General features: G+C 43.1%; 1 protein-coding gene across 1 annotated transcript in view; it reads left to right on the top strand.

Annotated features, from left to right (window-relative positions):
- The window catches only part of LOC133461250 (retinoic acid receptor beta-like), a 104,429-nt gene that overhangs the window by 18,703 nt on the left and 57,938 nt on the right, over nt 1-27,788 (top strand). Inside the window, exon 2 of the mRNA XM_061742097.1 lies at nt 5,883-6,031. Within this exon, the coding sequence (XP_061598081.1) occupies nt 5,883-6,031 (149 nt within the window). The remainder of the gene's footprint in view (nt 1-5,882; nt 6,032-27,788) is intronic.

The raw sequence follows: 27,788 nt of genomic DNA, 5'->3' as shown, positions 1-27,788 counted from the left end.
GGCATTAAAGATCTCCTGAATCCTGTTTGGAACGGAATAAAACTGTTTAAAAAGGGGGACCGGAGAGTGTGTTCCAACTATAGGGGGATCACACTTCTCAGCCTCCCCGGGAAAGTCTACGCCAGGGTACTGGAGAGGAGATTACGGCAGATAGTCGAACCTCGGATTCAGGAGGAACAATGCGGTTTTCGTCCCGGTCGTGGAACACTGGACCAGCTCTATACCCTCCGCAGGGTGCTCGAGGGTTCATGGGAATTTGCCCAACCAGTCTACATGTGCTTTGTGGATCTGGAGAAGGCATTTGACCGTGTCCCTCGTGCCATTCTGTGGGGGGTGCTGAGTGAGTATGGAGTCCGGGGCCCTCTACTAAGGGCTGTCCGGTCTCTGTATGATCGAAGCAGGAGTCTGGTTCGCATTGCCGGCAGTAAGTCAGACTTGTTCCCAGTGCATGTTGGACTCGTTGGCAGGGCTGCCCTTTGTCACCGGTCCTGTTCATAATTTTTATGGACAGGATTTCTAGGCGCAGCCAGGGGCCGGAGGAGATCCGGTTTGGGGACCTCGGGATTTCATCTCTGCTTTTTGCAGATGATGTTGTCCTGTTGGCTTGATCAGACCGGGACCTCCAGCATGTGCTGGGGCGGTTTGCGGCCGAGTGCGATGCGGCAGGGATGAGAATCAGCACCTCCAAGACCGAGGTCATGGTTCTCCATCGGAAAAGGGTGGCATGCCTTCTCCGGGTGGGTGGAGAAGTCCTGCCTCAGGTGGAGGACTTCAAGTATCTCGGGATCTTGTTCACGAGTGAGGGAACAATGGAGCGTGAGATTGACAGACGGATCGGTGCAGCGTCCGCAGTAATGCGGTCGATGTGCTGGACCGTCGTGGTGAAGAGGGAGCTGAGTCGAAAGGCGAAGCTCTCGATTTACCGGTCAATCTACGCCCCTACCCTCACCTATGGTCATGAACTTTGGGTAGTGACCGAAAGGACAAGATCGCGGATACAAGCGGCCGAGATGAGTTTCCTCCGCAGGGTGGCTGGACGCTCCCTTAGAGATAGGGTGAGGAGTTCGGTCACCCGGGAGGAGCTCGGAGTTGAGCCGCTGCTCCTTCACATTGAGAGGAGTCAGCTGAGGTGGCTTGGGCATCTGTACCGGATGCCTCCTGGACGCCTCCCTAGGGAGGTGTTCCAGGCATGTCCCACCGGGAGGAGACCCCGGGGAAGACCCAGGACACGCTGGAGAAACTATGTCTCTCGGCTGGCCTGGGAACGCCTCGGACTCCCCCCGGAAGAGCTGGAGGAAGTGTCTGGGGTGAGGGAAGTCTGGGCATCCCTGCTGAGGCTGCTGCCCCCGCGACCCGGGAACGGATAAAGCGGGAGAAGATGAGTGAGTGAGTAACATTCACCTGTCATACTCTGATTTCATTGGCATTAAAGATCTCCTGAATCCTGTCTGGAACGGAATAAAACTGTAGCTTCAGGTAACAGAGCAGTTGTCCACCAGGTGAAAAGATGTCCTAGAAAAGAACCCTAACAGTTTCCTCCCTTTGTTGAACTGTCCACATTGCAAGTATTGTTGCCCTGTTGTCATCCTTTTTGGTAAAATGTAACCAACCTTTTGAGCGTTTATGACGCTTTGTCGCCATGTTATCCTACTGGGTGCAAATGCGTGGTGACGACATAATTCCTTACTGGAATCGATAAGGGAATCGTTTGCAAAAAAGGCAAACGATTCCAAGGAATTGAAACAATGGGAACCGGTTTTCAACAAGAACCGGTTCTCGATTCCGATCCCTAATGTTCTCCCTGTGTTCCCTTGGGTAGCTAATGTGAGCTACCCTCACAAAAACATGCAACAGTCCTGGGCTATACAGGCCCCCTCTGGCCAGCCGGGGCGCCAGATGGGGTGGGGAGGATCTGCTCACTGCTCCTTGTGTAGGGCCCTCCCGGGGTTGGTAGAGGGAGCAATGACAGTCACTTAGGTAGGAGCTCTGGGTGATAAAATGGGGAAGAAAATCGGGATAATAATATATATATAAAAAAAAGAAAAGCTGTTAGTTTGATCATACTGTCCATGGATTTAAGTGTCTTTGGACAACATACTGCATTCATTGGTGTGTGTGTGTGTGGGGGTTAGTGTAAAAAGGAAAAAGCAGGACATATAGACTGAAATTCAGTGGGATTGGATGAATAAAGCCTGATTTATGGTTCTGCCTTAAACCAACGGCGTTGCCGTGACGCCGTCGTGAACCCTTCAGACTTCTCCGTCACTCCATTTCACCGCAGTGCAATACAGTGCAATGTGAAGACGATGACTACGTTTATATGCAGTCAAAATTCGGGTTAAGGTCAATATTCCGGTTACTGAAACATTGGGAATAATCTGTTTCCATGTGTGAGCAAACAGGGCTATCCCTGTATACATGGTAATTAATCATTTGGGATATCTGGATCAAACCAGCGACGCACGGAGAACGTCATGACGCAATTCCCCTCATTTCCGCTTCTTCTTTCTGTATCCAAATCTAAAACAACCACAGTAACAGTAGCACGGTGGATAATGAACAGCCCAGTCGAAGTCGTTTTGTTTCTCGGCCCTGTACTACGTCTTTTTCAGCGTCTTCCAGCGGTGATTGATCTGGTCTGGCGTACAAATCCTGCATCGCGCAACTTTTCGCTAACCTTTTTGTAAATCTGGCTATCCCTGTACTTTCTACCGTCTACAAATGCCAAAATGTTCATATCTTTCATTACATTTATGAAGTGATTAGTCTCCTCCTGGTCTTGTGTTTCACCATGTTTATAAGTCTTTCCTGGACTAAAAAGACCAAGATTCCTTGCGAAAAAGAACATGCGCAGAAAACAAATTCCTGTTCGTTTTGATGGGGATATCCCGTTAGGCTATACATGACCAAATATTTGGGTTAGAAAAGGAGTAACCCAGGGGTCATATTCGGGTTTTTAAAAAACGGAATATGAGCAAATTCTGGTTATTCAAAGGGGTTTTTGGTGTTTACATGGCCGTGCACAACCGCGTTATTGCTAATATTCTGGTTAGAAAAGGGTTATTGACTGCATGGAAACGTAGTCATTGTGGAGTCTTAATTTATTCTATGCACAAGCACTCACAGCAGAAGGTCTGTTGTTTTTATTGCAATCCCAGAGGATGTAGTAATAAATGAAAATTAAACATTTTTTGAGAATATATTTTCAATTTTCTTTTCTCTTTTTATTCAAATAATAGATCAGTACGGAGCCCCTCTGGTGACATTTGAAAAAAATAAAATAATGCGTGGCCACGAGTTAGTATCTCGTGGCCACGAGATAATCAATGCGTGGCCACGCATTATTTTACTCGTGGATGGCATTATAACCTACTGTCTGGACTTCGTGGATGCAACTTCCTTGGTGGGATGGTTATTCATCATTAATAATGGTAATTATAGTCTATTTATATTAAAGAGCAAGAGTATTGTCATGGCGAGTGTAGTAATAACATGTGACATTTGAAAAAAAAAAAAAAGATGCGTGGCCACGCATTAATAACTCGTGGCCACACATTAATTATCTCGTGGCCACGAGTTATTAATGCGTGGCCACGCATTATTTTATTTTTTTCAAATGTCACCAGGGGGGCTCCATAGATCAGTCATTGCGACATCACAGATTTAAACATAGCAGATATAAGCAGAGGCTTTTATGACATGTGTGGACCAGCACCTCCCCCGTTAACTCCCATGGAGGAGCTGGCTCTCAGCAAGAGGGTTGCCCATTGTCGATGGACGTCCTGGGGGTATGTTGTCCAAGCAAACAGCCTCTCAGGATGCAGCACATTGGGAACGAGGCTTACTGTATGCATTTTAGCCGAGTATGATTGCTGGTGTTCTTAATAGTCTCCTGTCAATCCCAGTCACATTTCCTTTGTGTGGCCCTTTTGTAAAACAAACGTTATGTATGGATATGCACAGACAATGTTCTGCATCCCTAATGCCACACAAATAATTCCTAGTCAGAGAAAAAACAAATAAATAATGGAGAGCAATGTCTTTGCAATTTCAAAATTCTTGAGAAAGTTTTTACAAATTAGCTAAATGGTTATCTTTATTAAAACAATATAGATGATGAGTTTAAATCTGTATTTATATCACTACTCATGTCTTCTGACAGTGGATCAGTCTCTGTTCTTCTTTTCTTGGATCTGCCTTTTTGACACTATTGACCACATACAGCCATATACTTGTGTGAACTGTAGTGTGCTTGCGTTTGTCTGTGTGTATGTATGTGGGGGGGCATTCTTACATTTGATGTTTTATGTAAAGCGCTTTGTGTTGCATTTTTTACTTGCATGAAAAGCGCTATACAAGTAAAGATTGATTTGATTTGATGTGATTTGACATGTTGGAATGAGAGGAATGGCATTGAAATGGTTCAAGTCATATTCATCAGGTCGATGTCAGTTAGTCCATGTGAATATATTTGCTGCCTTTAGGAAACATCATTAGTAAACATAACAAGCAAACAACAACCAAGTGTTGGAAATTGCCATGCTGCAAAATATATGCAGCAAAAAATAAAATAAATAAATAAAAAAGTAAAAGGACAGACTGAAGAAAACACACCAGTGGTAAACGGGAATTCATTTTTGGTCACTAATCCAGACTATGGTGTTTGTGGTCACAGTTTGTCACTGAAGGCCATTGTTTTAAAAGGCAAGAAAGCAGAATTTTTTTTTTAACTTTTTCTGACTCATTTTTACAAATTTAAGACATGAACAGCAGAAGATCATCTTGACATGGACACCAGATAAATTAACTATTATCTGTGTGAAATATGAGAATAAAGTTTTTTAATTAAAGAAAACAAAAGAAAAAAATGTTGTTAAGAGAACACAATCGTTCGGAGTTTTGAAGAAAATGCTGTATTCTTTTCTGTTTTAAAAGACATACAGTATTCTACTCTTTTTTAAGTTGACACATTTTTCTTATGGTCTTAATAACCTTGACCAAAATAACACAGAGGTACAGTAACAACTCCCTTTTACAACTATGTCTTCATAGCTCTGTTCACAGCAGACGGTTTTAGGAAATTGATTATGACACATTCTTCAGGAAGTTGTCCCTGTTTTGTGCCAGTTTTGAAATCAATGTCAAAATATTGAGCTACATGCAGCAAATGTAGCAGGTTATGAAACTGGTTTGAGGTAAAGATGAGGAAGCAGGATACATTTGCTGTGATCTTGGTTTGCAATGTCACAACACCCTGCAGAGCTGGATCACTCACTGAATGACAGATTTTTGGACTGAATCATCCCCAAACACGTTCCGAGCTTGTTAGTTTGGAATTAAGACTGAATGTGTGGTTTTGATTTTTTTTTTCTGTAATATTTCCTCCTTAGAAAATACATGCACTTTTTTTATGGAAGAGTATTAGGAGAAAAATATTTGAGAGGGGAAGATTTTTTTTTATTGTGCACTTCGAGAAAAAAGTCGAAATGTCGAGAAAAAAGTCGAAATGTCAAAAAAAAAAGTCGGAATGTCGAGATTAATGTTGAAATACAATTTCAAGAAAAAAGTCAAAATGTTGAGATTAATGTTGAAATGCAATTTCAAGAAAGTCGAAATTTCGCCTTTTTTCTCAAAATTTCAACTTTATTCACGAAATTGTGACTTTTTTCACAACATTTCGACTTTTTTCTCGAAATTGTACTTCAACATTATTCACGACTTTTCAACTTTTTTCTCAAAATTTCAAATTCTTCCTCCTCTAAAATATTATTTTTATTTTTCTCCTGCCTGGCCCTAATAATCTTCCGTACATTTTTTTTCTTTTCAAATCCCAGATATTCTTTCTTTCTTTCTTTTCATGCTTTTGTTTGCCTTCCTGACAGCCATAGAAACGCAGAGCACCAGTTCTGAGGAGCTTGTCCCCAGCCCACCGTCTCCGCCACCCCCTCCCAGAGTCTACAAGCCCTGTTTCGTCTGCCAGGACAAATCCTCGGGATACCACTATGGCGTCAGTGCATGTGAGGGTTGCAAGGTAGGTTTGCATACTTTGTGACACAAACAACCTAGTTTTGTTTTAGTTTTCCCTCTGTGATACAAAATTGTAGTCCCTTTTTGGAAAATAGGAAGGAGGATTGAAGGAGCCAAGTGTGCAGAGATACAGAGAGACCAGAAGTCCGCTGATTTACTATATTATAAGCAGCATTTATATCTAAAAGCACAAAAATAACAAAGTTTCTAGAGTCAGTAGCTAAAAGTATATCATTAAAATCTCTTAAAAGAGCTTATTCAACACTATGCAGTGTTTTTCAAAACACTATGCTCTTACAGAAATGCTTTTTTCAAGGATTCAAGGATAAAAATGGTAGTTTAGAAAAAACTACTGCATGTTTAAAGTCAGTAGTCTGTCTTCAGGTGATGTCCTTACAGTTTATAAATGCAATCACTGATCAGTCCATCGTCCTAGAGTGGAAAACATCTGTTTAAATATCAAGGGGGTAAAAAATCATTAGGAAAACTTAAGATGTGCAACAACTTTTTGTGAAAAGGATATACTGTACTGTAGTCATGGGCACAAATTGGTTAAAAATAGCAGAACCAGGGACGCAGACTGAAGAGTCATTAGCACCAGATCGGATTAAAACTTTGGAGGATGTAACTTTTTCAATAAAAAAATTTAGCAAAGTTTTCACAGATGGTAGAGGAAGGTTCATTACAGTCTGTGGGTGCATTAAGAACTTGAGTTACACCCCCTGCTGTTACATGTGCACTATATTTGTTTGTAATTTAGTTTTTGTATCACCCTGTTTTGATCCCACTTAGGAGAAGCGGATACTTTTTGAGCTTTTTATTTTCCTCCATATGAGGTAAGACATAATTACATGGAAAATTTAACCGACCAATGCACTTCTTGTACAATGTTTATGATGCATATGGTTTATTGTTTTACATTGAGCTGCTTTAAAAAACAGTAAAAAAGTAATCGCGATTAAGAAAATTAATCATTTGACAGCAATATATACTGAGAGATAGAGAGAGAGACACATAGAAGGATAGATGTTGTCCTCTGGAAGCCCACCTCTGTATTGATTCATCTTGACTCTCTTGGATACCGATTGAGCACAGTTATCTAGGCCGAATTCTGATGCCTCTGCTGTATATCCTAGCAGGGTGGATCAGTGAGTCTTGCTCACTCTTTGCAGAGATTCAAAAGCATATACATATATTTGTATTTGTATGTACATATTGTAATAATAATACAGTAACTAAATTAACACTTATCACTTACTCTTTATCAGAATTACAGGTAAACCCACTAGATTCACAAGATTTTTGCCTAATTTCTGATTTTTTTTCTGAATTTTCTAATAGAGACTTCCTTTGTAGGGATTTAGCTAAAATTGACCCGTTTTCAGGGTATTGTTGTGTGCAGTAGTAAAAGCCACTGGAGGTTTTTCACAAAATACGCCCTTGTTTTGTAATTTGGTTGAGCTGCTTTTTTTTATTGACAGTGTCCCTTATCAGTCTCTGACCAAGACCATCACATGTTCTACTTTTAGAAATTCCTCTCAACACCTGCCTTACCAGCACCTGCCGAGCTTCTCTCAATCCCAACCGCTGTTGCTTGGCAACTTCTTACGCCCAGTTGCACACACACAGACACGCACGCATACATATACAGTATATCGTACATTATACCACAGTCTGTGTGAATACTTGATTCTGATTGGCTCGCAGGTGTACATTAAAGGTATAGTCTGTGATGTTGGAGAGCTAGCAAGATTTGAAAGTGGCACCTCCTCTAAGCCCCGCCCCCTTCTCCCCCTCCCATCAGCGCTCCGTCCAAAGCCACGCCCCCACAAACTTTGGGGAACGCGCATTTGCAGGAGTCGAGTTTTCCAGGACATTTTGGACAGCACATTTTCAACAAAACTAACCCATGCCTCATTCACCTGTAAGCAAGGCCGGTTTTAGGGGGGGGCAGGGGTGGGCTGTGCCCACCCAATCAAAGTTATAGGGATCCTTTATTTTTTTATAATTTAATTTTTTTATAAATCTAAAAAAATATCACAGAATATCTGTACCGTTTCTGATTGGGTGGGCACTGCGCATCATTTTTAGACACAACAATGAACGCATAACGCAAAAGTTGTGTCTCGGCGTCCCAGCAAAATGAGCACAACAGAGAAGTTCAGAACAGCACACAGAGCACACACTGAAGGCTGATTTATGGTTCCGCATTACACCAACGCAGAATGGTGCGTGTCGCCGCGTACCCTACGCCGTACCCTACGCCGTACCCTACGGTGTAGCCGTGGCAACAGAGCCTGTACAGCACTGCAGCGCACCGCCACCCGCACCGGCGCTCTCCGCCCTCGCCGGGATAAAGACGCCTCCATCCCCACGGACCCCCATACTGGGGAGGTCGTATTTTTGGCTGCGTTTTCTCGTTTTCTGCGCCATTCTTCAGCAAACATGACTCGAGTGTGTGAAGTTTTCCGGCAAGATTTTCGACGTGACGAGTGCGCGCATGAGACAGAGGGGGCGTGGGCGGGACTTAAAATGAAGGCATCTCGTCCTCTGGTCCTCTGACCAATCTGTGCCATTCGGTGCGCAAAAAACAGATTGGTGGAGTTTTTACAGGATTTTTACAGGATTAAAGCTGTCAGAGAGGTCGGATTTTTTTCTTTCCTTTTTCTGAACACATTATTCACTGGCTACTCTCAGGATGGAAGGACCATTTCACCCAGTATAACAATAAATGTTTTTGAATACGATTACAGACTATACCTTTAAAAGTGATAACCGACACCTAGAAAACAAGTTCGGTCAAATTGCCTGATATCTTTAATATCATTGCGCTGGATCAACTGCCAGGTGATAACCACTGCAACAGAGATTCAAAGAAGAAGAGCCGGCTACCGCAGGACGGCGACATGAGTGATTTTGTAATTTCTTTTAATCAGCTGTGGCTTGTTATAAAACTAATGATTTCAACTGAAAACACATTAAAGCATGAATAACTGATTTAATATTTATGTTTTTTGGTAAGTCAGTTTTTGGTATAAGCGGGATAATGCCCTTCGAGGTGTACATTAACATAAATATGTGTCATAATATCCCTTACTTAATACATACACTGAATGTATATATATGAGGAGAGATGTATATGTATATGGATTACATGCAGGTTTTCCAGACCACATGTATTTGATGCAGAGAGGCTGTATAATGCTATTCAGGTCGATGCAGTTCTCTCCTATGCCGTCAGACTGAGATGTGATGCTCTCTCACCTCCCTTTCTCTGTGAGTGAAGCGGAGGAATGCTTGGAATTCTCTGGAGTTTTTAGCCCAGAAGAAGGTGATGATCAGCTCACTCACCAGGCTTCAGGTCAAACCCAGGTCTCTGCAGATTACAGTGTTCTGGTATCAGGTTGTACAGTATGAACCCCAAATGCCTGTCGTGACCTTTCACCCCACTGTTGTACCCTTGGTTTAGGAAAGCCTTCACAAATAAAATAAACATTGTAAATAAACACAGCACTTATTGCACATTCAGACACATACAATGAATAAAAAAATCAACATCCCTTTACCAGATCACATGGTTGGAAGTCAAATAACAGCTTATGAAAAAATAAATTACTTCTAAGTTAAGTATTTCTAAATGTATTAATTCAAAAAATGCAAATAACATTTTAATTCATTCTGTTCATCCTCTTCAGCTAAATTGAACTGGAATAAAAATAGTTCAAATCATAACAAAATGGCCGTGAAGATCTTGGCTCTCTGACTAAACAAGATTACATTTTTAATGGTTTTTTCCGTCTTACGTCTCCGTCTCCATTGTGAAGGCATTGTTGTATGCAGTGCAAAGGGCAAGCGGTTCCTACTGGACAGATGCAACCAAGCATGCTGTACAGCTGTAGGCTCTCAGACAACAAGAAGAGCCTGTCATTCCCCAGCGAATGTGCCAATTAGAGCCAGAAATAGACTCAAAGTCAGAGAGGGAGAGTGTGTGTGTGTGTGTGTGTACACACACACAGTGTGCGCGCACGCACACTGTGTGGGCTCTCTGGATGCGCAAGGAAAGAAGCGGTTGTAATTCCAGCTATGCAGTCGTGCTTTCTTGCTGAAAGCATGTGACTGGTAAAAGCAGTATTTATTATTTTATGCATAATATTATTATTATTGTTATTATTTGTTTAGTGCAGGGGTCTTCAACCTTTTTTAGCCCAGGGACCCCTTGTATTGGATGAGAGAAAAACAGAGCAGGGACCCCCGCTTGTAATTCTTATTTTTTCCCTATTTTTTTTTTTAATCAAGCTAGCTAGCTCGTTTTTCCGCTCTAAAGTTGACATTAGTTAGTCATTCCCATGGGAATCATTTATGTAGAGTTGTAGACTAAATAGTTATCATCAAAAGTCGATTATTATCGCTTGTTAAAGGAGCATGAGGCAAGAATAATAAATGAGACTCATTAGCGCCACGACGACCGTCGGGGTTCCTGCAGCCAACAGCGAAGCCGGCACGGGACATCCGCAGGACAGCGCGGGAAATTCCGGTCCGGAATTGCAGCACATTTTGCAGCACACAGCCTGTTCAAGGCAACGGAGAGATACACTAGAGGGCTCATTCTTTTTGGTTTGGAACTCTTCATCTGACATTATTACTAGAAAACTTAAAACGTTTACAATTTTTTTTCATAAATCCTGCCTCATGCTCCTTTAATGGAGTTTTCTATATATAGAAAACTCCATATATATATTTAACTCTCACAAATTATTTTGGTTAAAAAGTTGGAGGACCCCCTGCAGTACCTCAGTGGCCCCCACTAGGGGTCGCTGACCCCCAGTTGAAGACCCCTGCTTTAGTGTCTTGATGGGTTTGGATGTATTTGGAAAGCATCCTCAGTCTCACCGAAACATTGTACTAAACCAAATTGCTATTTGAATGATTTGACATATCATAACAAATGTATTTGTATGAATTTATTAGGGCCCGAGCACTTACAGTGCGAAGGCCCTATTGTATCTGTAGGAATTTTTCTTCTGACGAAAGGAGGGCCTTTTTGCCCCCCTAAACGTGCCCCAAAAGTCATCAAATTTTGCACGCAAGCCAGGCCTGGCGAAAAATTTGATATTTAATGGTTTGCATTGAGTGTGGCAAAATGGCTCAAAAGCGCCCCCTAGAAAACTTTGTGCCTCAAGCCCCACAATACGGTTTGACCTACATGCATGAAAATCGGTACACAACTGTATGAAGGTCCAACAAAAGGGTATTCCTTGAATGCATGTGTAGTCAGTAAGGATTTTTCTCAAATGCCATTATTTAAACACTGACAAATAGCACCTAAACCAATTGGCGACATAGGGGGAAGGGAAAGCTATGTTTCGTCAGTGATTTAGTTTCTTTTTTCAAAATGGATGCAGAAGAGCCAGGAAAATGACATCCTAAAATTAGTTTGCATAATCCTTGAAATGTCCAGAAAAAGATGCCTTGAAATGGATAGACATTGGCAGTGCTGACAGGTCTTAAGAGACGAGACAAAACTTTGAGCCGTGACATTCCTCCCTTTTCTCTGCTTCTCTTGTTGGGTCCTTAGGCGTTGACACAGTGGGATTAGTTTGATGGAACTAGTTTGACAAGCGAGAAAGTTGAACCTCTTGAATGAAAACACAATTCTGAATGTGTGCTTGGGTAAAGAAAGTATTCTTTCTCCAACACCCCCCTCCCCCCCCCCACCACTGGCTGATCTTTTTTTTCTTTCCATCTCAAATCCACATGCAGGGATATAGGAGTGTCGGAAAAAAACACATTTACATTTACCAATATCCATTTTAGATGTTAAGTTGAAGTTTATAATCAAGTGATATCCCTATTTATTAGGGCCCGAGCACTTATAGTGCGAAGGCCCTGGCCTATTGTATCTGTAGGATTTTTTTTTTTTTTTCTCGTTTTTCTTCCGACGAAATGAGGGCCTTTTTGCCCCCCTAAACGTGCCCCAAAAGTCACCAAATTTTGCATGCAAGCCAGGCCTAGCGAAAAATGTGATATTTAATGCTTTGCATTAACGGGCGTGGTCACAGTTTGTTTTCGGTTCCGGTTTTATTTTGAAACCCGTGTCTTTGTGTTTCAGTTCTCTCTTGACTTCCCTGGTTCCCATCTGCTTGTCTGATTGTCCGCACCTATGTCTCGTCAACCCTTCCGTGTATATCTGGTCTTGTCTTTCCCTTGCTCCTTGCTGGTCCGTACTGGACCAGCAAGTACACCCTCCGTGTGCCCTGTTAAGGTTTTTGGGATTTTGCTCTTGTCTTTTGTTTAACCCTGCTCAGCAGCACTTTTTGTTTTGTTTGATTAATAAATAACCCTTTTTGGAAGTCCTGCCTCCTGCTATCCTGCATTTGGGTCCTTTCAATAACGCAACGTGACAACACCTGCACATACTGTACATGCACTCACACACACACACACACACACACACACACACACACACACACACACACACACACACACACAGACACACACTCTTAACAAAGTCTCTTCTTCTACTACCCTCTCTACCTCTACTCATTTTTCTGGAACCCCCAGGGTCTCCAGCGTCCTCTCCACTTCCCATAACAGTGATAAGATGTAGACACAATTAAGAGTGAAAGCTAATCCACCTCCCTCCCCCCTTGGATGTACTGAATGCTCAAGCAACACAAAACACTGCAGCCCTAACCAAAGAGTTGGGACAAGAGAGCTGAATAGCCAGCTGATGGCAGGACCAAAGACAGAGGAAGAGAAAGAGGAGGAGGCCAGGTGTACAAGGGGTTGGATTGTCTCTAAAAAATTAATGGGGCCGCACTTTCGTTTTTTAATCTGTAAATGAGAAGGCTTAAGATGCTGGTGTTGTTGCCTGACATCCTATCCTGGGCCCATTAAGATAACAAGATGTTGCATAATGATATCAGGTAAGGTGCAGCTTATCAGTCTCAGGGTATGTGGCCTCATCTCCCAGGTGTCTGGACCAGAGTCCCTTTTGATACTCCACTTCTCAAACAGATCCGCGTGCTTTAGTGACTGCATGAATATTTTGTTGTTCCTTTATATCTTTGGTGTCCTGTTTTTATGTCATGTGAACACACTCATTGTCTTTTTCTCTGTGGTTCTGCCAATGTGAATCGCTGTTTTCCTTTATTGTAATTATATATTTTCTTGTGATTCATTATTATTTTGTTTATTTCTTATATTTTACTATTTCTTTGTGGTACATTTGAGGTCAGTGTTTCTTTCTGGACACTAAGTTTTTTATAGGCTATAATTGTTTATTTGTATCTCTTTAGATTCATTTTTATTTTCAGTTCTTTCCACTTCAAATGTGCTTTTGTCCTCCTCACATCTGATGTCACATTTTTTACTTCTCTACCTCTGCATGTTCTACTGTTGTTCCATTGTGTAAAAATGCAAATGTTTTCATTTGTCATTTGAGTGGTCTTCCTTCTTTTATTTTATTTAATTTTTTTGCTTTTGCATTTTAAGTTCATGAAACACTTAAAATCATCAGTTTTGAACTATAATGCATTCTAATTATTGCATATAACAATACTGTTTTGAGGAACTGGAATCCTGAGCAGGGATTTTAACTTGCTGTAAAATTGTCACATCACCATCAAAGTGACAGACCCAGTGAGGTACATGGATACAGTAAATGTATGGTGTTTGTGTTTCACAGGGATCTGCTTTTTTTAATTACTGAAACTTAATGTTAAGTTTAAAAAAGTTTATTTTTGTTCATGTGAGGCATTTGAAAGTCACAAAGACACATCACATGTGTTTGCCCGGTGTTGTGCAACTCAAGGTAGCTTGGCTGTCCAGTTATCAAGGCTAATGATAATTCTATTAAAGAATTATTAATAATTAATAAAGTTGACTATTTATCAAATCATATTATCAAAATGATAATTCTCGGGGCACCACCGCCGGGCCTTACTTCCGGTGGGATTCGATAACTACAACAGCAGAAAATCAGTCTCAGAAATTAAGGTTTATGCCTAATACAGTAATTGAAGGGTGAGATTCGAGCACTAGGCTCTGTCAAACAAATCAATTGTGACCAAACTGCATGAAACACAGAAACCACTCATTAAAAATCAATCAGAATTTATTTACATACAGGTGTCAAAAGATGATAAACGCAACACCCCAAATAAAATTCTGATGGCACACTATGTAAACAGGGACAGAAATTATACAATGCAAAAGTTCCAGTCATCTGTGTGGGGTGTGACTAGTGTGTGTGTGTGTGTGTGTGTGTGTGTGTGTGTGTGTGTGTGTGTGTGTGTGTGTGTGTGTGTGTGTGTGTGTGTGTGTGTGTGTGTGTGTGTGTGCGTGTGTGTGTGTGTGTGTGTGTGTGTGTGTGTGTCTGCATGTGGGTGTGTGTGTGTGTGTTATCTCAGAATGGCTCGGGAATTTATGACCAAGGGGAGCGTCTGTGTGTGTGTGTGTGTGTGTGTGTGTGTGTGTGTGCGTGTGGGGGGGGGGTTAGTACGAGAGGAAGAGAGAGAGATACCGACGAAAAGTAAAATAATAGACACTCTTAAATAACTTCTCACTACCAGAAACCCAAGACCTTCTGATCTTTCCCACCCAGAAATGCCCCACGGTGAAACTAAACTTCACACGTGCGCTCTGGTCATTCAACCGGGAAATTTAGAAGGGCCTTGTTTTCGGTTGTCGAGAAGCATGTCATAACGATCCAGCAATGTGGATGCAGCAGTAGACAAATAAGAAGATAAACAAAACACTTAAGTTAATAAACACAACTATGACGGGATCAGCAGTCCAGCTCACAGCGTAAACTAACTTTTAAAGTGTATTACTAGGTTTTCTCTGCCCAGACACCAAAAACAGCCTCTTACGTGAATCTTTGCATTTGAAGAAAAAAAAGGGTGGTCAGTCAGCGTTCCTCGGGGAACAGCTGGGTGTTTACGCTCAGCAGGGGATCCTGATAAAGCGGCTATCACTCCCTCCTGTGTCCTTGCTGCGGATGAGGGGATAGCGGCTGGATGATGGGAAAGCAGCTGGGCCCAGCACTTGGCTTCCTTCAACTTCGGATCGGCGTCGCGTTCACGTCGAGGCAATGCAGGGTCCCTAGTTCGGCTTTCTGGGCTTGGAACTGCGTGGGTCGCTCGTGCAGCGCTGCAAAACGGACGCTCCTTCGTTCACGAAGGAGAAAGCCGGCCCTTGGCTGGCTCCCTGGTGCTACAGCAGACCTGTGGGTGAGAAGGAAGAAGCAAAAAGGAGAGAAGAGAGCGGAGAGAGGGCGGTCTTCTCTTTTATAGCTGCATACAGGAAGTTGATACCCCTTCCTGCAGCTTGGGGTCCTCGTCCAATCAAAGTGTGGTGCCTTATCACCAAGAGGGTCACATATGCAAATCCTGGTGTCCATGGGGTTTTTCCGTTCTCCAGACCACGCTGGAGGTGTCGTAAACTCACCATGAGGCAGGGATCGTGAGACTTTAGCTTGGCTTCGGCCCTTTACTGGTCCAAAATAAATGTTCACCCAATCATAAATGTCATGAATTCATAACCATATGGACGGTGGTCCAACACCGGACAAACCAACCATTTTAACTCAGTTTATTTACATATCACCAAATTAACAAAAAAACATCTCAAAGCAGTTCATAAAGAAAACAAACAACCTCAGCTTAACATCAATAAAATCCATGTTTGATGCAATTCAAAGGAATGAAGCCTCAGTCTCATTACATTTAGCATATGCCTTTAACCAAAGCAACTTAAAGGAGCTTGAGGCAGGATTGAGGCAGGATTTATGAAAAAAAATTGTATACGTTTGTATTATTATTATCTATTATCTATTGTATAAGTTTTCTAGTAATAATGTCAGATGAAGCGTTCTAAATCAAAACGAATGAGCCCTCTAGTGTATCTCTCCGTTGCCTTGAACAGGCTGTGTGCTGCAAAATGTGCTGCAATTCGGAAGCCGAATTTCCCGCACTGTCCTGCGGATGTGACGTCACATGACGCTGCATGCGCGTTCTCCCCGTTCTCCCGTGCCGGCTTCACTGTTGGCTGCAGTACCCCCGACGGCCGTCGTGGCGAAGGGTGGCGCTAGAGAGTCTCATTTCTTAAAAGGAGCCTCATGCTCCTTTAAAATTGATAATGCATGATTTTTCCGGACAAGCACAGAACATGCAAACTCCACACAGAAAGACTAAATCTAGTTCACTATAATTATAATTAGGGATACCCCGATACCATCGATGCACAATGCATTCCGTGAAGCAGCGAGACGTGAAAGGTGAACCACGTTATAGTGAGGGATTATTGTATATTGCAAAACTTCATTAGTTTCAGTAAATTCAACTAAAGGTGAAATAAATATATTATTTCCCACTACATGCAAAGTGAGATATTTCAAGCCTTTATTTGTTATAATTTTGATGATTATGGCTCAATGTTTATGAAAACCCCAAATAAAAAATCTCTAAGAAATAAGAATATTTTATGAAATCAATAAACAATTCAATCATCAAAATTGTAACAAATAAAGGCTGAAAATATCTTGCTTTGCATGTAATGAGACTATGTAATATATTAGTTTCACCTTTTAAGTTGAATTATTGAAATAAATTAACTATTACACCATATTCCAATTTTCCGACCTTCGCATGTAGGCTAGGACCTTCGCATGTAGGCTATATATATATATATATATATATATATATATATATATATATATATATATATATATATATATATATATATATATATATATATATATATATATATATGTGTGTGCCTGCATACAGTACATATTGGCTGATGTGGACATACATAGCATAGGAGCATAGGCTATTTCAGTTGCTAGTATGGTTGATTGTTTTCAGGAATGTTTAGTTTTTTTAAAATGTGCATTTATTATTAATCAATATAGAATTTATGTATGTACCCATAAAGAACATCTTGTGTTGTTATGCGGCTCATTTGGAATTATTCCTAATAGATTGACAGCAAATACGCACTGTGAATAAATAGCCCTACTGTGAATATATATGATTGATCGATTAATTGATTGATTGATTGGATAATTGATAGATAAATAGTGACACCAAAATGAAAGTAATAATCTGACATCATCCCACTCCTCCCCCGTTTACTTCAGCTGAGGTGACACAGGTTTACCACACAGTAAAACATGACCAGAGCTACAACAGTGCTGACTGTGGACACAAGCTCAATCAGAAAATTATATGCGATTCCAAAATGGTGAAGAAAATTACTTTGGGGAGAACAAGGCAAGAGGCACTGGTGAAAGATCTTAAAGTCATCACTCATTCCATTCTCCATACAGACCGATGCCTCAAATAAAGGGAACAGGAAGATGTTTCCCCTTGCTGTCCAGTACTTCAGTCCAGAGCCTGGGGTGACCAACAAAATGCTGGACTTCATAGAGAATGCAGATTAGACAGCTGTTGGAATTGTAGCTATCCTGGAACAATCCCTTGAGAAATTTGGTTTGTCAATGGATCAAGTGACCGCATTCAGTGCTGACAACACAAATGTTAATTATGGTATTCACAACTCTGTTTTCACTAACCTGAAGAAAAAACAAAACAATCTGCTGCAAGGAAACTGCCATGCCCAAATAGTGTACAACACAGTGAAGCACGCCCTTGACAAGCTCACTGTAGATGTGGAGAATGTTGTGCTTATGGCCACTTCTCCACATCAGCTAAAAGAAGAGAGTCACTCAAAGAGTTTTGTGAGTTTTGTGATGTTCAATTCAAGGAGATCTTACGACATGTGACAACCAGGTGGCTCTCCCTTAATCCAGCAATCCATCGTTTTATGCAGACCTGGACTGCACTGAAGTCGTACTTCATCAGTCTAGGAGAGGAGTGTCCCAAGCAAGTGCGAGCTATGTTAAAGCTCAACAAAGACTCCACGGTGGAAGACGGAGACATTGTGGAGGTTTACCTACTCTTCTGCAACAACATACTCTCCCTCTTTGAGGAAGTAGTAAAGAGCCTGGAGGTCAATGCAACCACCTGTGTTGAGCTGTATTCCATCATGGCTGAATTCAAGCAAAAACTCACACAGAGACGAGACGACCAGTTCTATGGGTATCTAGCAAGGCAAAAGCTGCAGGGCCTCCTCAGAATCAGAATCAGAATCAGCTTTATTGCCAGGTTCGAACATTGTCCAACAAGGAATTTGACTCCGGTAATTTCGCTCTTTGGTATTAAAAATAAACAATAAACAAATGTGGTATTTCTATGTACAGTATAAACATTTTAAAGGTGCAGCAGTTTGAGGTAGTTAGAAGGACAGTTCTGAATAAAAATAAGAATAAGTATAACCTATTTACAATTTTAACAGACAAATTATACAAAAAATGGACCTGGACCGGTACAGGTCGTCGATAGATGGGAGGTTAGTCCCAACTATCCTCTCTGCAGACCTGATTGTCCGTTGCAGTCTGTGCCTGTCCAGTTTGGTGGCTGATCCAAACCAGACAGTGATGGAAGAGCAGAGAACAGACTGTATGATGGCAGAGTAAAAGGTGATCAGCAGCTGCTGTGGCAGGTTAAACTTCCTGAGCTGCCGCAGGAAGTACAACCTCTGCTGCGCCTTCTTTCTGACGGAGTTGATGTGGGTGGTCCACTTGAGGTCCCGGGAGATTGTGGATACCAGGAACCTGAAGGAGTCTGTGGTGGAGACGGTGCTGTTGAGGATGGTGAGGGGGGGGAGTGGCGGTGGGTTTTTTCTGAAGTCCACTGTCATCTCCACAGTCTTGAGCGGGTTCAGCTCCAGGTGGTTCTGACTGCACCAGTGGACCAGCTGTTCCACATCCTGTCTGTACGCGGACTCGTCACCTTCCCGGATCAGGCCGATGACGGTGGTGTCGTCCGCGTCTTTCAGGAGCTTCACAGAAGAGTCCCCTGAAGTGCAGTCGTTCGTATAGAGGGAGAAGAGCAGTGGTGAGAGGACGCACCCCTGGGGAGCGCCAGTGCTGATGGTGCGGGTGCTGGATGTGATGCTCCCCAGCCTCACCTGCTGCCTCCTGTCACTCAGGAAGCTGGTGATCCACTGACAGGTGGGGGCAGGCACTGTGAGCTGGGTGAGCTTCTGGTGGAGGATTGCGGGAGCGATCGTGTTGAACGCCGAGCTGAAGTCCACAAACAGGATCCTCGCATAAGTCCCTGAAGTGTCGAGATGACGCAGGATGTGGTGCAGTCCAATGTTAACTGCATCATCCACCGACCTGTTTGCCCGGTAAGCAAACTGCAGGGGGTCGAGCAGGGAGCCTGTGATGTCCTTCAAGTGGCTCAACACCAGCCGCTCAAAGGTCTTCATGACCACAGACGTCAGGGCGATGGGTCTGTAGTTATTTAGACCTGTGATGGTGGGTTTCTTGGGGACTGGGATGATAGTGGAGCGTTTGAGGCACCTCACACAGCTCCAGGGACCAGTTGAAGATCCACATGAAGGTGGGAGCCAGCTGCTCGGCGCAGGCTCTCAGGCAGGAGGGGGACACGCCGTCCGGGCCTGGAGCCTTCCTGATCTTCTGCCGCTGGAACAGCCGAACCACCTCCTCCTCACAGATCTTGAGTGCAGGCGGGGTGTCGGGTGGGGGGAGGGGGGTAGACAGAGGTGGGGGGGGGGTTGGCTGTGGTGAGGTGTGAAAAGGCGGGCAGTGGGGGGGGGTGGTGGTGGTGGAGCAGCAGGGGGGAGGGGGGTGGTGGTGGTGATGATGATGATGATGATGATGATGATGATGATGATGATGATGATGATGATGATGAGCTGTTGGCCTGGTCATCGAACCAGCAGTAAAAATTGTTCAGCTGGTTGGCCAGCTTGAGGTTGCCTGCAGGGCGTGTAGCTGTTCTTTTGAGCCCCGTGATGTTCTGCAGGCCTCTCCACACAGAAGAGGGGTCAGGGTTGGCAGTGAGGCGATTCTGCAGCCGTTCGCTGTAGGATCGCTTCACTTTCCTGATCTCCCTTTTCAGTGTGTTTTTGGCCTGGTTGAACAGGGCTCGGTCGCCGCTCCTGTAGGCATCCTCCTTGTCTCGGCGCAGCTTCCGGAGGTTCGAAGAGAACCAGGGCTTGCCGTTGTTGTATGTGCAGAAGGTCTTGCTCTGCACACACATGTTCTCGCAAAAACTGACGTAGGATGTCACAGTGTCAGTCAGTTCATGGAGATCTGAGGCCGCAGCTTCAAAGACACTCCAGTCCATGCACTCGAAGCAGGCCTGAAGCTTCAGCTTTGACTCCTCTGTCCACTTCTTCACAGTCCTCACAACAGGCTTAGATGTTTTTAATTTCTGCCTGTAGGTAGGGATCAAGTGAAGCAGACAGATGAAGCAAACATGGCAAGGGTCGAATTCACTGCATTTCTCAATAAAGCCATTTCAAATGTTTAGAAATGGTTTGATTTCTCAGAAGAGAACTGTCTGTTCGCACTGCAACCTCTCCACCGTGGCAGCCTGACCTTTGATCAAATGGAGAAGGTGGCTAAAAAACTCAACCTCATCAATAAATTGAAGATGGATGAGCTTTATGATGAGTGCACTACAGCCAGTATCATCCTGAAGAGGCTCAGGGAACAGAATGCTGATGATTGGAAGTCCAAGGGTGTTGCTGCGAGGTGGATGACTGTGTTTGAAGAAGCTGATGTGCCCAACATGCTCTCTATCATAAGACACATCCTGAGCATCCCAGCATCCACTGGATACTTGGAAAGAATCTTCTCCCGTATGGCCAACAAGTGGAGTGACGCCACTTGTTGCTTCATGGTTCAAATAGGAGTTTATGTTGTTCATATTGTTATACTAATGAAAGAGGTGATCGTGGAGATCCACAATGCCAACTCAATACACAAGACTCAATACACGTGTACGTTGGGCTTAATCCTTTAGTATATAATACACATGACAGTAAAACGGAACGAGGAGCACCTTTTCGTCCCACCAACTTAAGTTCTTGTGTCGGTTGTTAGAATACAAACAAGAAAATATAGTGTAATGATGCACTAACGCTAAATATTAACATTCACAAACCTGTACAAACAATAAAACCAAAAACTATTCACGGAACGTAACACAAAGCAGAGGAACAATGTAACCCATAATGCAATGCGGTCAACATAACAACAGTACTTCTGACAGGAGTGTCTCCAGCTCAGGGCCAATTTTATTTATGATTGGTTTTACTTGTTTTTGCAAGTTCCTTGTTAGGATGAGCGGTTTTTCATGGATATTTATCCTCATTATCATATTCAAATTGATCTACTTGAGGGAGGAGAAAGGGCGGAGTGTTGTGCTCCCGCATAACCAATCAATTCCACGTTGATTGTGATGTTCAAAGAAATGTGAGTGGATCTGGCGTATGCACAGTTTTGAGAATCTGAATATTTTTTTGCCTACGCAAGAATTCCACGCACGGATACATGTTGAAATCCACGCACTCTTTGTACATGAGGCCCCTGGTCACTGGATATCTTTTCTTTTTCGGACAATTCTCTGTAAACCCTAGAGATAGTTGTGCGTGACAATCCCAGTAGATCAGTAGTTTCTGAAATACTCAGACCAGCCTGTCTGGCACCAACAACCATGCCATGTTCAAAAGCACTTTCCTCCCCATTCTGATGCTCAGTTTGAACTGCAGCAGATCATCTTGACCATGTCTACATGCCTAAATGCATTGAGTTGCTGAAATGTGATTTGCTAGTTGGACAGGTGTACCTAATAAAGTGCTGCATGTATATCTCACTCATATCATATCTCGCTCATAAGAACCTGTATGACACCATACATCAACTGACTTCCACAACTTGCTGCTTTGATACTCTGCTGACAGGGTTTTTTAAAAGTGTTATACATTGTATGTCCTCAGATCTTCAAGACATTGTAAATATGTCTTTGCTTTCAGGTATCTTTCATCAGTCCCTTAAACCAACCTTCATTAACCCACTTTTAAAAATGAACAGTTTTTAAAGGTCACTCATGAACAGCTATACGCCTGTTTCAAACTTCCCCTTTATTAGTAAAATTATGTAAAAAGCTGTTTTTCCAACAGCTGTATAACAGTGGTCTTCAACCCTGGTCCTCAGGACCCCCTGTCCTGCATTTAGATGTTCCCCTGCGTCAGCACACCCTGATACAAATGACTGTGTCATTAACAGACTAGTCCAGACCTTGATGACAAGCTGATGATGACCATTAATTAGAATCAGGTGTGATGATGCAAGGCAACATTTAAAACATGAAGGACAGGGGGGTCCCGAGAACCAGGGTTGAAGACCACTGCTGTATAACATCCTGACAGTACATTACATTTTTGATGTCTTCTAGTCAGGCTTCTGGCTACATCACACCCCTGAGACAGTTCTAGTAAAGGTCCTTAATGACATCCTCACCGATACGGATAGTGGCAACATTTCAGGTGTTGTGCAACAGGGGAGGTGCTGGTTCAGTTATCAAAGAGTTATTAATGATTGTCGGAGGACCATCCTTAATAATTAATAAAGTAGATTATTTATCAAATTGAATTATCAAAATGACTCAATCAAAACGGGGCACCACCTGATGTAATCAGGAAAATGATAACTAAACAGCAAAAATCAGTCTCAAGGTAAATTATTCTACTGAATAATAGTGAAGGGAGGAGTTCAAACACGGACCTTTGCAACCAGCACTTGTGACAAATATGTGTAAACATACAGGACTGTCTCAGAAAATTAGAATATTGTGATAAAGTTCTTTATTTTCTGTAATGCAATTAAAAAAAAACAAAAATGTCATACATTCTGGATTCATTACAATTCAACTGAAATATTGCAAGCCTTTTATTATTTTAATATTGCTGATTATGGCTTACAGTTTAAGATTAAGATTCCCAGAATATTCAAATTTTTTGAGATAGGATATTTGAGTTTTCTTTTAATTGCATTACAGAAAATCACAATATTCTAATTTTCTGAGACAGTCCTGTATTTGTAGCGCAGCTGTCTTCTCCTACATCATGTACATATTTGTTGCAAGTTGCTAGGCAACCAAAAAAAGTTTTTCCGGTCTGGCACCCTTTTCCCACTCGTTTGGACGTACAGTAGCCTACAGCTCGGTTTGAAAAATGTATTTGTCCCTGCTTCAAAGAAAAGCCCTGGCTTTAGTTCTTCTTCTGAGGAGGAGGAGGACACGAGCAGCAGCAGCAAGGAGGGTATGGGTCCATGAAATCCTCATGGCAAGACAGTTTTGGGGGAATACAGGCTCGTACCACTTTTAAACACACCTGGTATATCCAAATTCTGGGAGATTTCGCTCCACTTTTGTCCCTTTTTATTTAGGTATTTTTCCTCCATCTTGAACATCTCTGATCTACAACCTGCAAGTTTTTTTTCACCCTCCACCACCTTCTCTCCTATTGGACGCGTCAAGATGTCGTCACAGTGCGGCACGGTGAAATTAAAAAATTTTCAATTCGGGCGCAGGCAGGCACGGCACAACGCTGCGGCATGCGCCCTCTTGCACGCCGCTGAGCTCGGCCGCGGTATCACATACACAATGAATGGGAAAGCCGGCGGCGTACTATGTGAAAGGGGCTTAATTGACATGGCGTAATTGAATTGCGTAATTGAGTAGCCTTGGATTCTGCACCCACCCTGAACACAGTCATATAGCAGCTAACGGGATGCAAGCTTTTTCTGCTATCATCCATCAAACCCTACATATCAGTTTCAACCAACTCACTCAGCCTGCATCAACCAGGATAATGGCTTCTATTAAGAAAAAGAGTAATACCCACAGAGGGAAGGTGACCTCAAACATGCCATAACATAGTATCAAGGTTCAGACACAACTGGCTGCATTAAGGTAGCATCTATGACACAGAGGGAATGGTGCTGCAGTTGAAGGATGCTTGAAGTCGAGGTGAGCTGGTCTAAGCAGTCATTCTGTTCCCAACAGCCATTTCAGTCCTGAGATCTAATCTCTAATCCATCATGCATCCCGCCTCACTAATTTAAAGGCAATGTCTCATCTGTCACAGACAGCTAAGCTAAATAGAATTTTAACCCTCTCACCCCCTAGGCACATACACCTACAAACATGTGCGAAAGGGTCATGCAGGGCCGTCCCTGACCGAATTGTGGCCCTAAACGAAATTACTCATCAAAAGAAAGTTACTTCCACCACCTCAAAGCAGGTCTAGCAGGTCTGAAATCAGGACTAAACATGCCTTTTACAGATGCACATGTCTCTACTTTCTGGATGCAAAGTCATCAATGAGGTCGAACACTCCTTAACATACTGTTATGACCCGGTAATGTTGAGAACCAAACGCAACCACACAGAGAAGGGGTTAATGTCTTTAAGGCTGCTTTATTCGCCAAAGAGTGAGAAAACTGAAGGGCAGCCACAAGGAGGGCTGGTATCCGAACTGGATAAAAAAACAACAAAAACTCCAACAGGAAACAGCACGGCAGGTCCAGGTCACAAGAAGTTATGGGAAGATCTGGCGAAGAGTAGCCTACTGAACCGGCTTTTATAGCCAGTGGTGCTGATGGGAGGATTGGCTGCAGCTGTGCCGTGCTGTCCTGTGAGCTCGTTAACGACAGGAACGTAGATTGGGCCCAGCTTGTGCAGAGGTGTTCCTGCTGGAGGCAGATCTCTCAGCAGTGGGGGAGGGGTGACCGGGAGATGGTGCAGGCAGGGAAGCAAGAGCCGTAACACATACATTGATATAAACAGAGGTGGCAAATCCGGCTTCAGAAAGTAAAAGTCCTACCATGTATTTGTTCTGCACATTCACTCAACCAGCTGATTCTAATCAGCACAGCTCTTCAGCCAGGTAGATGAGCTAATTAGTGAACTCACCTGGTTTTAGTGAATGGACAGAACAAATATATGGCAGGACTTTTACTTTCTGAAGCCGGATTTGCCACCTCTGGATATAAAACTATAGCCAATATATTATATATTGGCTGAAGTATATAGCTTATATACGACCAACCGATTATACAGTAAACCACTCTTGCAGAGGGCATTAACAAGGCGTTCAATAAATGTTCATCAGGGCCGCTGGAAAAACACAATCCTCCAGTCCAGACAGAGACTGGAAACAGAAATTCCTATCTAATGAGTGGCAGCTCAGGTGTTTGTGCTAAAGTTTTATTTCAACAACACCTATCTTCTAAGTGTTTTGCTTTTTTTTCCCTCTTGCTCGCTCCTGATTCGTGATGTCTTTTGGATGGCATCTTCAAATCTCACCTTCTGTACCTGCCCCCCCCCCCCCCCACCCCCCCCCCCCTCACGGTAGCATATATGCGCACTATTGTGCTTATGCGGTACCATGTAAATGTGTCCCCTCACGCAAAACGCGGCTCCCGTTGGAAGATGAGGCCCTACCCACAGCGCGTGTTCTGCATTTAGCGAGATGGGGTCATGACAGATGGCCAGTACTTAAATTCATCAGATAAATGACAAAGTGATATCAGTATAAAATCCAAGATTAGATGACATTTTATGGTAAATCATCCATCCATCCATTTTCTATACCCATTTTATCCTGTACAGGGTCACAGGGATCTGCTGGAGCCTATCCCGGTTCATCACAGTTCAGAGGCAGGGGTTCACCTGGAAAGGTGTATTGCAGGGCTATGGTAAATCAAATCAGAAAAAAAAACATGTAATTCCTTGGCTTCACATACTATTTCTGGCCACTATAGCCGGTCCTGTTCATAATTTCTATGGACAGGATTTCTAGGCATAGCCAGGGGCCGGAGGGGATACGGTTTGGGAACCACAGGATTTCATCTTTGCTTTTTGCGGATGATGTTGTCCTGTTGGCTTCATCGGACTGGCACCTTCAGCATGTGCTGGGGCGGTTTGAGGCCGAGTGCAACGCGGCAGGGATGAAAATCAGCACCTCCAAAACCGAGGCCATGGTTCTCCACTGGGGAAGGGTGGCGTGCCTTCTCCAGGTGGGTGGAGAAGCCCTGCCTCAGGTGGAGGAGTTCAAGTATCTCGGGATCTTGTTCACGAGTGAGGGAAAGATGGAGTGTGAGATTGACAGACGGATCGGTGCAGTGTCTGCAGTTTTGCGGTTGGTGTACCAGACCGTCGTGGTGAAGGACGAGCTGAGCTGAAAGGCGAAGCTCTGGATTTACCGGTCAATCAACTCCCACCCTCACCTATGGTCATGAACTTTGGGTAATGACCAAAAGGATAAGATTGCGGATACAAGCGGCCGAGATGAGTTTCCTCCACAGGGTGGCTGGACGCTCCCTTAGAGATAGGGTGAGGAGTTCGGTCACCCGGGAGGAGCTCGGAGTCGAGCCGCTGCTCCTCCACATTGAGAGGAGTCAGCTGAGGTGGCTTGGGCATCTGTACCGGATGCCTCCTGGACGCCTCCCTAGGGAGGTGTTCCGGGCATGTCCCACCTCCCTAGGGAGGTGTTCCAGGCATGTCCCACCGGGAGGAGACCCCGGGGAAGACCCAGGACACGCTGGAGAGACTATGTCTCTCGGCTGGCCAGGGAACGTCTCGGACTCCCCTCGGAAGAGCTGGAGGAAGTGTCTGGGGTGAAGGAAGTCTGGGCATCTCTGTTGAGACTGCTGCCCCCGCGACCCAGTTCCGGATAAGCGGCTCAGCAACTCAGCTTTCTGAGTCAGTAGTTTTTCGAGTATTCGTGCCATCTTGATTTTTTTCCCTCTGACATTCACTCAGACTGGTAAACATATTAATTGTGAAAGCAGAACCACCTGCAAACATCTGGTATTAGTTTCAATCTAGAGAAAAATATCACGCTATCATCCATGCTGGACCTTGATTTAGAGAGGTGGTCGCTTTTGTTTTTCATTAAAATGGACAACCCTTCAAATGAAACTCTTTGGTAGGAAACTGATATTGCCGTTTAGAAGAGGAGCTAGCAGAAATACAGTTCTATGCTTGATATCAACCTCAACCTGTAATCTTCTCTATACAGAAATGCTCTTCTATTCTCATTTTTGAGTTTTCATCTGTTTTTATATTTTAATTAAAAAACAACAATGACTAATTTCAGTTTTCCTAATGATGTGACTGAAAACATTCTGTTCTTGTCTCCTGATTGGGTAACGTATTGCGTCACGCATTGCGTCACTTCCTGGTGTTTGCAGTCTGTTGCCGTTGCACGGCATTGCAGGCTCTGATCTCTCCAGACTTTTTTGTCTAAACTTAGATTGTTTTCTGGTAAAATAATACTATATCTGGTAAACTTCTGTCTTTATTTCAACACTCGCACATTTTTGTCTTCCGTAACTTTCATTGTCACCAATCACTGATACATTTCTGTCTTTTAGTCTCCGTTAGCCTCTTATCATGGAGTTTTTACCTGCCATTGTTTATGTAATAATTGCTCGGGGGTCATGTTCTGTGTCTCTGGAAAGATCCTAGAGACAATTTCTGTTGTAATAGACTCTATATAAATAAAATGTAATTGAATTTGATAGAATTAATTAAGAGTCATTCTATTGTTGTACCACAGAAATCCAACGGAAACATTCATTTGTCTTTTCCATGACTAAATATCACCATGTAAAGTTAAAATAAAGGTATGGCTTTCCCTGCGCAGCTGAGCCAAAGTCCTCCATACTGCATGAGCAGCCTTTGTTTGATAGCCCCAGGTTCTCACTCTGTTCCCACCAGTACAGTTTCTGAGCTTAAATCCAACATTTGAAGCTCAATGCACAAAACTCCCAGCAGGTACACACTGACTGACTCCACTGTAGAGAAACTACA

The sequence above is a fragment of the Cololabis saira genome, chromosome 15 (genome assembly GCF_033807715.1).
Source record: "Cololabis saira isolate AMF1-May2022 chromosome 15, fColSai1.1, whole genome shotgun sequence".
NCBI classification, from domain to species: domain Eukaryota; kingdom Metazoa; phylum Chordata; class Actinopteri; order Beloniformes; family Belonidae; genus Cololabis; species Cololabis saira.
Note: the sequence above shows the minus strand (reverse complement) of the source record. Positions and strands in the feature narration are given on the sequence as shown.